General features: G+C 38.3%; 2 protein-coding genes across 2 annotated transcripts in view; both read right to left on the bottom strand.

Moving 5' to 3' along the window:
- The window catches only part of LOC122639968 (receptor-like serine/threonine-protein kinase SD1-8), a 65,816-nt gene that overhangs the window by 1,276 nt on the left and 48,462 nt on the right, over positions 1–16,078 (bottom strand). Inside the window, exon 2 of the mRNA XM_043833039.1 lies at positions 328–538. Within this exon, the coding sequence (XP_043688974.1) occupies positions 328–475 (148 nt within the window). The 5' untranslated portion in view covers positions 476–538. The remainder of the gene's footprint in view (positions 1–327; positions 539–16,078) is intronic.
- On the bottom strand, positions 7,820–14,123 carry LOC122640153 (G-type lectin S-receptor-like serine/threonine-protein kinase At1g11410). Its single transcript, XM_043833308.1, has 7 exons — positions 12,794–14,123; positions 12,561–12,689; positions 11,675–11,865; positions 11,367–11,577; positions 10,575–10,812; positions 8,190–8,340; positions 7,820–8,098 (listed from the first exon to the last, which is right to left on the bottom strand). The coding sequence occupies exons 1-7, from the start codon at positions 14,121–14,123 to the stop codon at positions 7,820–7,822; spliced, it is 2,529 nt and encodes an 842-aa protein (XP_043689243.1).

A 16,078-nucleotide genomic window follows, 5' to 3' on the forward strand; every position in this document is an offset into this window, starting at 1 on the left:
ACAAAACCTTTATTTTAGACATCCGTACAATAGAGATATTTTGAGTAATCAAAATGTAAGCCTGATGATGGTGATTTGTCTTTTCTATGCACCGTAGTATGGTGACAACTCATTCTCACCATGCATAATTATACATAAACTAACCCTTAATTATTATATATATGAGATTGAGTTTCTTGTCGTAGCATACACTAGAGTCATTTCATAGGAGGGGAGTGGTGACATAGACTCAGTTAGGTGCTAGCATATGCTACGTAGCCTGGAGTGTTCTTTTTTCATTATGATATATATAGAAACAAATTCGTGGAAGTATTGAGTGAAGCATACCAAAAATGAAAGAGTCTAAGCTTTTGTTGGGCATGTACTCATAGATTAGCATCTTTTCTTCTTCATGGACACAACAAGCTAGAAGCCTAACCAAATTTCTATGCTGAAGTTTGGCAATCAGTAGAACTTCATTTTTAAACTCTTCCATTCCTTGCCCTGAATTCTTGGATAGTCTTTTAACAGCTATCTCCTTCCCATTGAACAATCGACCCTGGAAATTGATATTCAACCAATCAACCTTTAATCAGTAACCGATTCTAAATGTAAAACTAAATATTAATTGATGATGCATGGGAAGAGAAACTACCTTGTAGACAGCACCAAAACCACCTTCTCCAAGCTTGTTATTGGGAGAGAAGTTGTCTGTGGCAGCTGCGACAGCATCTAGTTCAATAAATGGCAATTCGGGATTCCTCCCATTGTCTTGAAGCTCATTTATTCCAGTAAAGTTTTTATAACTTGTTAAATCAAATAAGAAACCCCCACGCTGCTGCTTCTCAATTGCCCCTAGTCCAGCAAATACAATTAACATTATAAGTTCTGGTTTGACTAAATAAACTTCCATAATAAATCATTAGGAAAATGAGTTCGACTCACCAGTCCCCCTCCCCCTTCTTTTTTTGTGTCTAGATCAGTTCTCGTACGAGAATTCTCATACCAGAACCTGTGTTGGGTTCCACACGGAAGACAAAATAAATAGTTTTACATCGGAAGGGGAATATGTAGGTTTATAGGTGTACTTGGATACTCTCTCCTTAACTGTTAATTTTTTATTGCTAATTCTACTCAAGTCTATAACAAGTGATATCAAAGTCAAGATTGTTTTTGGACAAACATGGGGCATAGGAACTAAGAGTGTCAAAACCAAATCAAAACTGAGCCAAACCGAATTAATTCAGTTTGGTTTTGGGTCTAGTATATGCTTATTTAATTCGATTTGATTTTGGTTTTATGTCAAGATCCGTCGATTTAAACCTGCATCGAATCAAGTACCACACTTAATTTAAAACCCTATATCTTTTAATTTTTTTTTTAGTAAATGATAATTATTCAAAAGGACAAGGCAAAATAAATAACTCTTTATTCTTTCTTATTTTTTTTTTGGTTTCCACTTTCCCCTTTCCTAGTTTATTGTTATTATTTTAATTCATGTTTTTTTTAATCTTCCAACGAAGTGTGCAACCTCGATCTTGAACTGGGCTCGAGATTTTAAGAATAACGCATGGAAAATAGAGATCGATAGAAACTAGTAGGGCTGTAAACGGATTGGATTTGGCTCGGATAGTGCTATATCCGTATCTGTATCTAATTAGCTTTCGGATGGATTCGGATAGTGCTAAACGGATACGGATCGGATATTTTATCTGTTTACATGTAAATATAGCTTTTCGGATAGCGATAGCCTATCCATATTCACATCCGTTTAGCTTTTGGAAAGATTCAAATAGTGCTAAACGGATACGGACATGCGTACAGAAACAGATTTCGGCTATTCATTTACACCCCTAGAAACTAGACTCGAGACTCTAGAAGTTAGGAGAGATTCCTATAGGAATGGTTAATTACTATGAAAAATGATTGATTACTCAAACACTTGTATCCCAATTTTTTGGGAAATCAAATTTAAACCGTAATCGAACCGAACCGAGTAGGTTCAGATTCAATTGGCAGTCTCAGAACCAACTCAGTTTTCGATTTAGTTTTGGATCACACCATCAAGGTATAGAATCGAACAAAAATCGAACCGATTGACACCCCCCTCAAAATTCTCTCGCATATTCAGACGTCGAAAAAAAAAAAAATCTCACATGCTCATAAAGACTAGCTTTTGAGGTTGAGTTCAACGCAAATCCACACCTGATCTACCCTTTTTTTGTCAGTTTTCTTTACCTTTTCTCTTTTTCAGCAAACGGTACACACATGCACCAAGGAGAAGCACAACCACAACAAAAGACACCGTAAGAAGAATCGCCACTCTCCGCTTGTTGTGAAGAAACCCTTTATCTTTCCTTGCTTGTGCAGCTGCTACACATAAAACATTAATGCCATGAACTCAGACTCATCCACATATGAATTAAAATCCTTATATCATACGTGAAATTTTAGAATAAAAGATGGAAGGTAGTAACGAACCTAGCTCCTCTGCATCCACACGTAGGTATAAATCATCGCCACCGTCATTGAAATACCGAATGTCTATCAAATTATCAAACCAAGCAACGCAGCCACTACCTCCGCCGGTAATATCTGCAGCGGCGTACGCGTGGCAAGAACAGTTCTTCAAGCATTCTCGCTCGCATTCCTTGAGGCTTAGACTTTTGTCGACTAGGGACATGGAAGTGTCAGGAAGCTTCAAGCCTACCAACTTCAAGAACCCATCTCCCTTGCCGCACCCAAGGCTTCTCTTCCTTACGCACCCATCAGACCATTCCCTCAAGTACCAGTCCATTGGAGACTTTGGTTGGAAACCCGGCAGACATGTACACTCCACCGTGTTTTCCTGTATGCGACAACTCCCGTAGGCCCCACAGTGTCCGTAGTAGTCGCACTTATCGGTGGGCGACGAATAGAATGTGTTCCATCGACGGTCCTTCTCTAGCCACGTCATTCGTTGGATGGTCCCAGACTCATCCAGAACGAATGGTGAGAATATGGAGGAGTTATAGATGTCGTAAATAAAGTAGAGCTCGTCGTTGTTGTCGACGAACTTGTAACTGAAGAGGTAACTCTGGGTCATCTCTGGGATCCCACTAAACCTTTGGCCGTTCCAGGGACCCGTTCTCCAGACCGGGGCTGATCCCTTGGACAAGAACTGATCGGTTGTTCGCCCCCTTGGGTCAAACCTGAACGAGTAGATCCCGATGCTAGGGTCATCTTTGGAACTCCAGGATGTCAGGACCCGGTTCAATCCGGTTCTCCGGTCCAACCCTTGTTTCATTCCAGAAAGACTCATGTGTGTCGGATGGTCGAAGCTTTGCCACAGGCTCCTATTAGTGTTGCCGCTATATAGAACCAGGTTTCCGGAGTTAAGCAGCTTCAAAAAGGTAGAGTTGGAACTTGTGGAAATATTGGTGGACCAGAGAAGACGTCTCTGATTGCTACCGGAAGAGACGATGAGATTCCCATCAAGGTCGAGGGAGATGACTCCGGAGGAATCGCTGATAGGGTTTTCTCTGTTGGCGACCCAAACCACGGTGGTTTCAGGAACTTTGTGGTACCAAATCCCAACGTACCTGTAACTAGAATTCCCAGGGCTGAAGAAGCCCAACGCAAAATTGCTTCCAGTGGAGACAACGATTTGGCCATCATCGGCGATTGATTCTGTTGGGTTTAGGGTGTCGGTAGGAGAAGGGTTGGGGACAGCGGGGGAGGCGTTGAAATGGAAGAGTAGGAAGCATAACCATGTTGGAGAGAACATGAAATCTGGTCGTTGTTTTCTTCTCATTCTCAATCATTGAATCACAGTAGCAGTTTATTAATGATACCCTAAAGCTTTTAACAAATATGAAGAAGATAAAGGTGTATAAATCGAGGGCTTCTTCTAAGTTGGGTGGCCTTCATTTTCCTCCCATATGGAAATGGAATACGACATACGGCCTTTGGCATATGCCTTACGGCATACGGCATACGGCATACCGCATCGGCACTTGGCATAGGAAATATGGTGGAAATTGGAAAATGTTTTCCAAGTCAAGAGTGACATGTCTTTCCAAGAGACTACCCAAGTTGCAGGATGGGCAGGGAATGTTCACGAATGTGTATGGCTCACAGTAGTTCAAATGGAATCAAATCTGTAAGAATATTTTATCTGAACAGTTGTGAGTCGTTCACATGTATTCATGTACGTGAACATTCACCCACCTCAGTTGCAGGAATGTTCCTGTTGGGATTGCAGCCAAAGAAATGGAATAATTCACTTCCTCTTAGGTTTCACAAACACCTTCCTAGGTTATAATATTTTTCAAAATATTTTTTTTGATTCCATTTCTTTGGATGTATAACGGGTAGTATGAATATTTCTGCAACCCAAAATTTCATCTTCTTTGAATGTCGCCCTGATCAATTTTTTTTTGGGGAATCATTTACCCACAAGGTTCTACGATACGGAATTGGTTTAAAAAATTGGTCTCCAATAATTTCGATTTGATTATGGTTTCAAGCGAATAAAATCGATTTTGATACAAATAATCCATTTTATTAGATCCCCTACAGAATTGGTTATTAAATTAATAAAAAATAAAACATATGAAAAATATATCTTTTCCTTCTTTTTCTTCTCTTCTCTTTTCTCTCGTCTCTCCCTCCCTTATTCCCTCTCCGACTCTCCCTCCCCCTATTTCTTCCCCATCCCTCCACTGTGAATCTTCCATACTACCTTGCCGCAATTCATCCATTGAGTAACACAAGATTCACACCTTCATCAGTCAATTACATGAAAGCATCAACAAAGTGAGTCTGTCTTCAAAAGGAGCGAAGCGGTCATTTCACACCTCTGTGTCTTGGTGTACGACTACATTACCTTTCACTTTTCTTTTTCCAAAAAATCAAAGTGTGCCAATGGCAGTACTAACACATTTCACTTAAAAAGTAAAATTTTAAAGAATAGGAGATGGGGAATATTGTATTGAAAAAAACAAGGTGCTTTTGGGGTTTCATCACTTAAAAGACAAAAAATGTGGTTAGGATTTCAACATCCTTGTTTTCTTTAACAATATTTGATTACCTGTATTTCTAGTTTGGTGCTCTTATATTACGATTACACCAAGAATTTCAATCTTCGGGGCTAAAACTTTACAAGGTTGTAGGTGGTGTGCAAGGCTTTCTACAAATATCTCTTTATCAAGGCTCTACCACAGTCGTAGTCATTTCATTTATAGAGCAAGACCCAGTCTCTGCGGTAGATGAATCTAGACCCTTGAAAGTTCTCTTCATAATGAGAGCAGGTTGGTTAGGTGTAGCCATCTTTGTTTCACTCGCCGACATGAAAATAACATCTGACAAAGCAACAAATAGCAGAAGTTAATTAGGTCCATGGAAGAAACATAATATTTTGTTAGAGAATGGATGTTACCCTTGAAGTGTAATAATGACCTATGCAAAAAGCCTAAGAAAAAGGGAAAAGAAAATACTAGTTATGAGCCAAAAGGATTCTGTCCAGCACCTTGCCCGGGCTGCTTGTGCAGCGACGGATTTAGTGAGGCGCCTTGTTTGAGCAGGGGTGAGATGGTCTTTTCACGTCTCACTGTGTCCGACACTGCACATGCAGCCCGGGCAGGATGTTGGACCGGAGCCGAGTCCAGTTAGGAGACAGGTTAGATTAAATTTGATGTTTGCCCATTTTGATTTAATGCTCAGATGTTGCCTATACACCTCATATAAATGTTTGATTAATTGGGTAGCTTATTAGTACGATATTTGAATTGCACACTTGGGATCTAAGTATCAAAGACCTTTAAAACAAAAAAAAAAAAAAAAAAAAAAAAAAAAAAAAAAAAAAAAAAAAAAAAAAAAAAAAAAAAAAAAAAAAAAAAAAAAAAAAAAAAAAAAAAAAAAAAAAAAAAAAAAAAAAAAAAAAAAAAAAAAAAAAAAAAAAAAAAAAACCCAAAAAAAAAAAAAAAAAAAAAAAAAAAAAAAAAAAAAAAAAAAAAAAAAAAAAAAAAACAAAAAAAAAAAAAAAAAAACAACAAACACAAAAAACCAAAACCCAAAAAAACAAAAAAAAAAAAAAAAAAAAAAAAAAAAAAAAAAAAAAAAAAAAAAAAAAAAAAAAAAAAAAAAAAAAAAAAAAAAAAAAAAAAAAAAAAAAAAAAAAAAAAAAAAAACCCAAAAAAAAAACAAACCAAACTGATGTAAAAAATAAATAACATTCCTTTTGGATGTGATTGGACTGTACCATCATATATTCTATGATGTTCACATTTTCATTAATGCATTGGGTTTTTAAGATGCAACTAGACCAAAGATCATCCAATAGATGTCAATAGTTTGACTTGCAAGCCACATTTTACTAAAAATTGATGAAGTTATTATAGCTTTGCTGATTAATGAGACACAACCGATAAATAGTGATGAGGGGACATCAAAAGAGGGTAGGGTTTCAATTACAAGTGTTTGTCGTAGTAGAGACAGTTAAAATGAGATACAAGAGGAGTCTGACAAGAATAACGTCACTCCAAGTAAGAAATTCACAAAATAATTTGTTGTTTTTGTGATGAGGAGGGTCATATGAAAAGGAATTGCCCAAACTGTAAGGCGGATAACAGGAGAAGGACAAAAAGGAGAATAGAGATAAATGATCCAATGCTACAAACGTGAATGAGTCCTTGAGTGATGAATATGTTTTTCTCCCTACTTAATTATGTACGAAGAATTCAGATTGGATAATAGATTCGAGTTCATTTTATATGTGTTCAGTCAAGAATTTGTTTGCTACATATCATGCACGTGATAATAGTATGGTTAAATGACAAACAATGGTGAAAGCAAGATTGACAGGATTGGGAATGTATAGATTCACACGTTTGATTGAATTTTGTGAACCTTGACTAGGGTTAAGCACATCTAGATGCAAAGAAAAATATAACTTCACAATGAACATTAGATTTGAGAGGTTACATATGCTCATCCAAAGGTGGAGTTCCCAGGGTTTCTAGAAGGGCCTCATAGTTTTGACGTAGGGACAAATGATTAGGAACATGCATAAACATGTAGGAAGTGTTGAAATAGGTGGAATTACCACTTGAACCCAAGTAAGAGGTACATGTGGACGAAAGACAATTCATTATGAGTAATCCATATATGGAAAGAAGCGGGTCTCTTTTGTTTTGGATCTTGTAAGTGGAAGCGGTCTCTCTCATTGGCTGGCTTGCATCAATAAGAGAGGTGAAGTCACAACATATCATGCAACAATGAACTGTGTGGAACACCTCGGGCTGGGGTGTGGGACATGCTAGTTTTGGTGTGGCAGTTAAGTCGAGATAATAAGGGACTATGTGGAATTGATCAACACTATTTTTCTTCAGGGTGGGTTACAACACCCAAGCCAATGTGGAGAATTGTTGGTATTGTGTCTTGTATTTTGCAGTGGCCTACAATTATTATTAGGCTTGTATATGTATAATATGATCGGTTTTGGGTTTATTACATATAATGGGTAAACTTGTAACTATGTGGTAGATAGGGTTTTAAGATGGCTATTTATTATCTCATTGGGAAATCTTAGAATGGAGATCACACAGTGATGGGGGAAAGGGAGCCATAGAACTTATCTTTTGGTGAATAGAAAAATTTCAGATTCTGATGGGTGTGTCAATTGAATCATCTTCCATTCTACTGATGGCAATGCCGAAGGTGGAATTTTAGATAATTTTTGTATTTTTCCATCTAGGTATGTCTGGACGTTAAACAATAAGTACATCCTATTTCATATAATATAATTTTTTGCTGACCTTCAGAAGAAAAAAAAAATGCACAATGCAAAAAACTTTCTTCTTTATCTAGGATCTAACACAGTCATCGTCATTTCATTTATAGAGCATGATCCCGTCTCCTGTCTCTTCATGATAAGAGCAGGTTGGTTAGGCGTAGGGATTTTTGTTTCATTCTCGAGCATGAAAACAACACTTGACATGGTTGGCCTATCTGATGCACTTTCTTGCACACACAACAGCCCAATTTGGATACACCTCGAAACTTCATGAGCAGGGTAAGAGTCAGCCATTGATGAATCAACTATCTCCAATGCTCGACCTTCTTTCCACAAGTCCCATACCTGAAATTTGTTCCATACAATCATCCAAACATAAGGAATAGGAATTGAAATTATTTTTGCAGCAACAATGTAAGCAGACAATTGTACTTACATGTTCTATTAAACTCATTGAGGGATCTTCATGAAAATATATACTGTTCTTCTTGCTACTAATGATCTCCAATAATAATACTCCAAAACTAAATACGTCTGACTTTATTGAGAAAATCCCTTTCATGGCATACTCTGGTGACATATAACCACTATAGTATAACAACAAAAAACAAAAGTTAATCAGGTCCATGGAAGTAACAAAAAGAAAAATTAGCTCTTAATTGCATTTGTAGCCATTAGGTGAATCTTTAGAATTTTTCACAGGTCCAAGGAACATTAGAAGCACACACAACTGTCCAGATAGAATTTTCCTTAAGATATCTAGAGTAGAACCATTTGATCCATAAGCTCTCTTTTCTTTCAGCTATATTCCATAGAAGCTTTAACAACCCTGCCTAGCTTGTTCACTTCTTTGACTCTTCTCAATCCTAGACCACCTTCTTCCTTTGGCTCACACAATTATTATTAGGATTGTATATTGTTTAATTGGATCGATTTTGAGTCTATCATATATACATGGGTAAAATAATAATTTTGTGCTAATTAAGGTTTCTAGAGTGCCTATTTATTGTCTCTTTGAGAAAAAATCTTAGTAAGGAGATCCCACAATGAGGTGGAGAGATGAGTAGGAATTTTTTGAGATCAATAGAAAAATTCTCAAATTCTTTGGTAGATGAATAGGCATTCATGTCAAACCACAATAAATTTCTCGTGATTGTGTGTGATTGTTTGCTTGATTTCTTTCTCGTGTTTGTGCACTCATCTTATCACACCACAACCCCGCTCAACTTTTGATGGGTTCCTATCAAACATGGGCTCGGGGAGAGGTGTAGGATCCAAATTTGGTTGAAACTCATCAAAAGGGATTGATAACAGATAGGAGAAAACTAGTGCATTGTAGGATTGAATGAAAAAAAAAAAACAGGTGGATTAGGTTGTGGCTAATTTTTTAAAAAAATTAACAAACACCCAACCCTATTCCTATCATCACAAAATAACAAACCAAAGAAAATAAACAAGCAACAAACATAATGAGTGTTATGTGAGATATTATAAAGTGCTTACAATAAAGTGTGTGCAAAATAGAGAGATAGAGAGAGAGAGAGAGAGAGACAGATGCACAAAACCAATTTTAGAGTGGTTCGGACCTAAATGATCCTACGTCCACTATCTTGATCACGGACCATGGATTTACTCCACTATGGATCCCTTTCTGGTAGGAATCATGCCCTTCTACGTACACTCAACACATAGTCCCTCGGATTAAGGAGCCGAGCTACATAGGCTAAGGATTTATTTACCTTTTCTTTAAGTACACAAAGTACTTCAAATACAGCAAACAATGGCTTCTTCTCTCAAACATGAAACTGTACACACTTTGAAGCTAAATCAACACAAAATGTCTTGCTTTGGATGTAGAATACATTGCAATTTTTGTTCGCAACCCTTCTCAAGATGATGCAGACAACGTAGCTAAAACAACAACTTCTCAAGATGATGAATTAGTTTAAGTTTGTGCACAATTGCTTTTTTCTGTTCTTCTATATGTTATTGTGATATTAAATAACTCCACCAATTTATAAACAATCAAACTAGCTGTTTGAGTCAAGCTTAGTTTCTTATTCAAATATTTGATTTATCTTTTCATTTCCAAGGAAAAATTAGCTGTTTGAGATTCACATATATTCTAAGTTTGTTGGAAGTATTAAGCCAATTTGGTCTCCAATACTCCTTATATTTTCCAAAAAAAAAAAATAATAATATATTTGTTGGTAGGATTTTAGTAATCAGTATCGGGTTAGGTCAATACTGATACAAAACCGATCCATTCGGCCTGTATCACACAATTTTACCCCAAATTTTGATAAAAACCGTTTTTACTTACATTTTAACCCTTGGTCAATACCCCTGGATCGGTATCGGTACGATACCGATTCCTCAAACCATGGCTGTTGGAGCTCCTCAACATCAGTAAGATGTTTAAGAATTCCACTCAACTGGTTGGAGTCCAAGTGGTTCATTGATATCTAGTCAAAGCTAAATCAAGCTTAACCACACAACATTAAATATTATCGCACAGACTGTGGTTGTAGGGACTTAAGACTGTTACTCTTGAACATAAATGAAGGTATGTCACGGAAGACCATGGGATCGTCCATCTTGATATGATTTAGTCTCATTGCTTTTTGATACTCACAGAAGCTCAAATGGAATACCGTCAGGTACTTCTGCAAACTTAGGGGGAAAAACGAAGGAAGCAAATGATTATTATGCCAAAAATACATAATATATAAATGAAACCTTCTAGGTCCAACATGCAGTTGAACTAGGTTTGTCCTTTAATTAGCAAGAAAAAAAAGAAAAGAAGGAAAGAAAAGCTTACTATGTCCCAACCACTTTGGCTGTATTTGCTTGAATTTGGTTTCCTCCAAAAATTCTCGCCATACCAAAATCTGAAATTTTGGGGTTCATCTCTTCGTCTAGCAACACATTACTGGCTTTCAAATCTCTATGAATGATTCTCAACCTAGAGTCTTGGTGAAGATAGAGGACACCTCGACCAATTCCATCTATGATTTCAAATCGTTTTCGCCAATCGAGCAATGCACTCTTAGTTTCATCTGTCCAGATTTTTTTTTTGTATGAAATAATTAAAATTTGAAAATTGACCATACTTGTTGCAATGGTAGACATAACACCAAAAAATTAAAAACAAAATTAAAAAAAAAACCTTTTAATTATTGGGCCTTACTTGGTATAACCATAGTTGGGTACAGTAGGCTTGGCACCATCGGTTTGGCCTTCGGACAAAACCTTTATTTTAGACATCCGTACAATAGAGATACTTTGAGTAATCAAAATGTAAGCCTCGTGATGATGTTTTGTCTTTTCTATGCCCCGTAGGATGGTGACAACGAGTTGTCACCATGCATGATTATACATAAACTAACCCTTAATTATTATATGAGATTGAGTTCTCAGTCGTAGTATACGCTTGTGACTCCCTGTGTCTATCTCTTTCCTCCCACAATAGAGTCTTTTCATAGGAGAGGAGGAGTGAGATAGACACAGTAAGGCGCTAGTATACGCTACGTAGCCTAGATTGTTTTCTTTTTTTGCTTTCCATTATTATATATATAGAAACAAATTCGAGGAGGTACTGAGTGCAGCATACCGAAAATGAAAGAATCCAAGCTTTTGTTGGGCATGTACTCATAGATTAGCATCTTCTCTTCTTCATGGACACAAGAAGCTAGAAGCCTAACCAAATTTCTATGCTGAAGTTTGGCAATCAGTAGAACTTCATTTTTAAACTCTTCCATTCCTTGTCCTGAATTCTTGGATAGTCTTTTAACAGCTATCTCCTTCCCATTGAACAGCCGACCCTGGAAATTGAGATTCAACCAATCAACCGTTTAATCAGTAACCGATTCTAAATGTAAAAATAAATATTAATTGATGATGCATGGGAAGAGAAGCTACCTTGTAGACAGCACCAAAACCACCTTCTCCAAGCTTGTTATTGGGAGAGAAGTTGTCTGTGGCAGCTGCGACAGCATCTAGTTCAATAAATGGCAATTCGGGATTCCTCCCATTGTCTTGAAGTTCACTTATTCCAGTAAAGTTTCTTAAATCAAACAAGAAACCACCACGCTGCCGCTTCTCAATTGCCCCTAATTGAGCATATATAGTTAACATTAGAAGTTCTGTTTTGACTAACAGACTTCCATAATCAATCATTAGGAAAATGAGTTCAACTCATTAACCTGTTGTGTCTGTGTGAAGTTGCTAAAACAATTACAAAGGTCCCCCTCCCCCCTCTCACCTTTTTGTGTCTAGTTCAGGTTCTTGAACGAGAACCAGAACCTATGTTGGGGTTCTAACAGAAAAAATAATTTTACATCAAATATAAAAGGGGAAAGTAGGGTTTTATAGGTACTTGGACACCTTCTTTTTAACGGTTAAATTTTGAGAATAAATTGTACCTAAGTCTTTAACGAGTGGTATCAGAGCCAAGGTTGTTGCAAGGCTGAACTTGGGGCATGGGAACCGGAGTGCTCTCAAAAAGGTATTCGGCTCACCTCCAGCCGTGGCGAGAGTTGGAGGATCCAGCCCAGCAAAAATAGGGGTGTCTAGGTCATTTCATAGGCACTCCCACCCCCCTATGAAATGACCAAATCCCACTTGTTTTGCTAGGTTGGATCCTCTAGCTCCCACCACGACTGGAGGAGAGCCAGGTTCCTTGAAGTTCTCCCTTGTGAAAAGAGATTGTTGGATTCCACATAGAAGGCGGAAAAAAATAGTCCCACAAGATGAGTTCTACCAAAGTACACATGATCCAGTTTTTTTTTTTTTTTTTTTTTTTTACCTTTTATCTTTTTCCGTAAACAGTACACACATGCAGCAAAGAGAAGCACAACCAAAATAAAAGACACCGTAAGAATCGCCACTCTTCGCTTGTTGTGAAGAAACCCTTTATCTTTTCTTGCTTGTGCAGCTACACATAAAACATTAATGTCATGAACTCATACTCATCTACATAAGAAAATCCTTACCATACGTAAAAAAAAATGCTTAGAACAGAAGATGGAAGTAACCAACCTAGCTCCACTGCATACACACGTAGATATAAAGCATCGCCACCGTCGGCATTGAAATACCGAATGTCCATCAAATTATCAAACCAAGCAATGCAGCCACTGCCTCCCTCAGTAATGTCTGCAAGGGCGTACGCGTTGCAAGAGCAGTTCTTCAAGCATTCTCGCTTGCATTCGTTGAGGCTCAGACTCTTGTCGACTAGGGACATGGAAGTGTCAGGAAGCTTCACGCCTACCAACTTCGAGAACCCATCTCCCTTGCCGCACCCAAGGCTTCTGTTCCTCACGCACCCATCAGACCATTTCCTCAAGTGCCAGTCCATTGGAGACTTTGGTTGGAAACCAGGCAGACACGCACACTCTAAAGCGTTATCCGCAATGCGACAGGTCGCGTTGGCCCCGCAGAGTCCGTAGTAATCGCACGTGTCACTGGGCGCCGAATATAATGTTATCCATCGACTGTACCTCTCCATCCGAATCCACCGGTGAATGATCCCAAATTCATCCAGAATGAATGGTGAGAAGACGTCGGTCTCGTAAATCAGGTAGAGCTCGTCGTTATTGTTGACGAACTTGTAATTGAAGGTGTCAGTCCGGGTCATCTGTGGGATCCCGTTAAACCTTTGGCCGTTCCAGGGCCCGGTTCGCCAGACCATGGCCGACCCCTTGTACAAGAACTGTTCGGTTGACCGCCCCCTTGGGTCGAACATTAACGAGTAATTCCCTCTGCCAGGGTCGTCTTTGGACTTCCAAGATATGAGAACCCGGTTCAGACCGGTCATCCGGTCCAATCCTATTTTCATACCAGCAAGGTGCATGTGTGTCGGATGGTCGAAGCTTTGCCACAAGATCCTATTTGTGGTGCCGGTGCCGGTGCCGGTGCCGGTGCCCGGGCCATATAGAACGAGGTTTCCGGAGTTAAGGAGCTTCAAAAAGGTGGAGTTGGAACTTATGGAGATATTGGTGGACCAGAGAGGACGTCTCTGATCTCTACGGGAAGAGACGACGAGATTCCCATCCAGGGCGAAGGAGAGGATTCCGGAGGAATCGTTGATAGGGTTGTCTCTGTTGGCGACCCAAACCACAGTGTCAGGAACTGTTGTGTACCAAATTCCAACGTATTTGAAACTAGATTTGCCGGGTCTGAAGAAGCCCAGCGCAAAATTGCTTCCATTGGAGACAACAGTTTGGCCGTCGGTGATTGATTCAAGTGGATTTAGGGTGTCGTTAGGAGAAGAGGTGATTACGGCAGCGGCGGAGGTGTTGAAATGGAAGAATAGGAAACATAACCATGTTGGAGGGAACATGACATCTGAACGATATTTTCTTCTCATTCACACTGAATCACACTGGCTATCGGTTTATTAATGAAGCAAAACAAAGAGCATTTTTAACAAATATGAAGTTAAAGGTATATCATATATGGACGGGACATACTCCGCCATTAATTACAAGTTTTTTTTTTTTTTGGTGAATCCATTAATTACAAGTTGGGCGGCCTTCATTTTTCTTAGTCAGGTTGACGTTGACGTTTGAAGACGGGTCACATCGGTTCAGAAGGAATCCACCTTGTGGGATCCATGTATTTGGTATTTGACATATGCCTTACGGTATACGCCTATACGGCATCGGCATTTGGCATAGGAAATATGGTGGAAATTGGAAAATGTTTTCCAAAATCAAGATGAGTCAAATATCTTTTCAAGAGAAGAAGTTTTATTACTACTCAAGTTGCAGGAATGTTCCTGTTAACTGAGTTTTGCAATTAAAGAAATGAAATAATTCATTTTTCCTTACGGTTCACAAATACCTTCCTAAATTATAATATATTTTTTTATTTCATTTTTTTGGCTGTAAATCGTGTAGCATGAACATTTCTACAACCCAAAATTTTATCATTTTCGAAGGTCTCTGTTGGAACAAGAGTTGGCTTGAATCTTCAAGGCATGTTACAAAATCGTTTTCCTTAAGACGAAATTCTTCACTACTTTCAGATACAAATAGGTTGCAGACGAATTGTCTCACAGGATACAATGAATCCCAAACTTGTCGATTATCTTGGCTGCGTATTGTACAAACAAAGTCAAGATCGATGCCTGAAAGCCTTTTGAGAAACAGAAAAGCCAGTAGTAGAGAGATCTGTTTCACTACAAGAAAAAACATTTTTGGCGACCGTTAAAAATTTTACCGTAGCCAAATATATATTTATAGCAACGGTAGTTTACCATTCGTCGCCTTATTTAATTTATAGCAACGGTCATATATAATCCGTCGCCCAATATGATTTACAGCTACATGCACCAATATAGAGTCGCCAAATTTCATTTAGGGTGACAAAAAATATATTGGCGTCGTAAAAAAATATTTAATACAACGGTTATTCTATAACCGTTACGAAAAATACGATTTGTAGCAACAACATAATACAAACCGTTGTGTTATATTATTTTGACCAACGGTTTTATAAGAACCGTCGCCTTATATCACTTAAGGTGTAAGAGATTGTATTTATTTTGGCCAACGGTTTTACAAGAACCGTCGCCTTATATCAATTTTGGCCAACAGTTGTACAAGAACCGTCGCCTTATATCACTTTGGGCAACGGATTATTTTTTACCGTAAGAGATTGTATTTATTTTTTTGGTCTTTCAACATTCCCGCTCTTCTACCAAAAAAAAAAAAACATTCCCGCTCGCGCTTTCTCTTCTCTATCTGTCCCTCTCGATCTATCTGGCTTTTCTTCTCTTACTCTCCCTCTCGCTTTAGGAAACCCTCTATCTTACTCTGTTCAACCTTAACCCTATCCTCCAAGGATCTACATCTCGCCTCTCTGAGCTACCCATGCGCCCCATTCTTTGTGGAATCATTGCAACCCCGTCGAGGAGGCTGGCTGACTCCTATCTTATGCAGTCCTCTCGGCATTCTTTGACGCCTTTGCAAGGTATGATTTCTGTCTTTATCTTTTGTTCTTTACCAGTATTGATTTCGCTCTCTATCTCTCTCTTTATCCTTTTCTTTTAATCAGTATAGATTTCTCTCTATCTCTCTATCGATTTTCTCTTTTGGCTGTTATCCAGGGAATTAATCAGTCAGTTGAGGAAGGAAGCCGGGTTAGGTATTCTCATCCTCTTGATGATCTTCTTCTATTTCTGTGTTTGATTTTCTAGTTGCTTCTCTTAGTATCATTTGTCTTCTTCTTCTATTTCTATGTTCTTACCTCTTGATAGGAATGAAGAAATGGTGAAATTGAAATTAACGGCCTCCACTTGTGTATCTCACTTGTCTCCTC

The sequence above is a fragment of the Telopea speciosissima genome, chromosome 9 (assembly GCF_018873765.1).
Source record: "Telopea speciosissima isolate NSW1024214 ecotype Mountain lineage chromosome 9, Tspe_v1, whole genome shotgun sequence".
Taxonomy (NCBI): domain Eukaryota; kingdom Viridiplantae; phylum Streptophyta; class Magnoliopsida; order Proteales; family Proteaceae; genus Telopea; species Telopea speciosissima.

What these genes read in the sequence shown, in the direction of transcription:
- LOC122640153 (XM_043833308.1), bottom strand. Translation starts at nt 14,123, where the DNA reads ATGAGAAGAAAATATCGTTCAGATGTCATGTTCCCTCCAACATGGTTA. An exon ending in GCCAAAGTGGTTGGGACATA is followed by an intron (nt 8,341 to 10,574) that starts GTAAGCTTTTCT and finishes GTTATACTATAG; the next exon opens with TGGTTATATGTCACCAGAGT. An exon ending in CAATGAGTTTAATAGAACAT is followed by an intron (nt 8,099 to 8,189) that starts GTAAGTACAATT and finishes AACAAATTTCAG; the next exon opens with GTATGGGACTTGTGGAAAGA.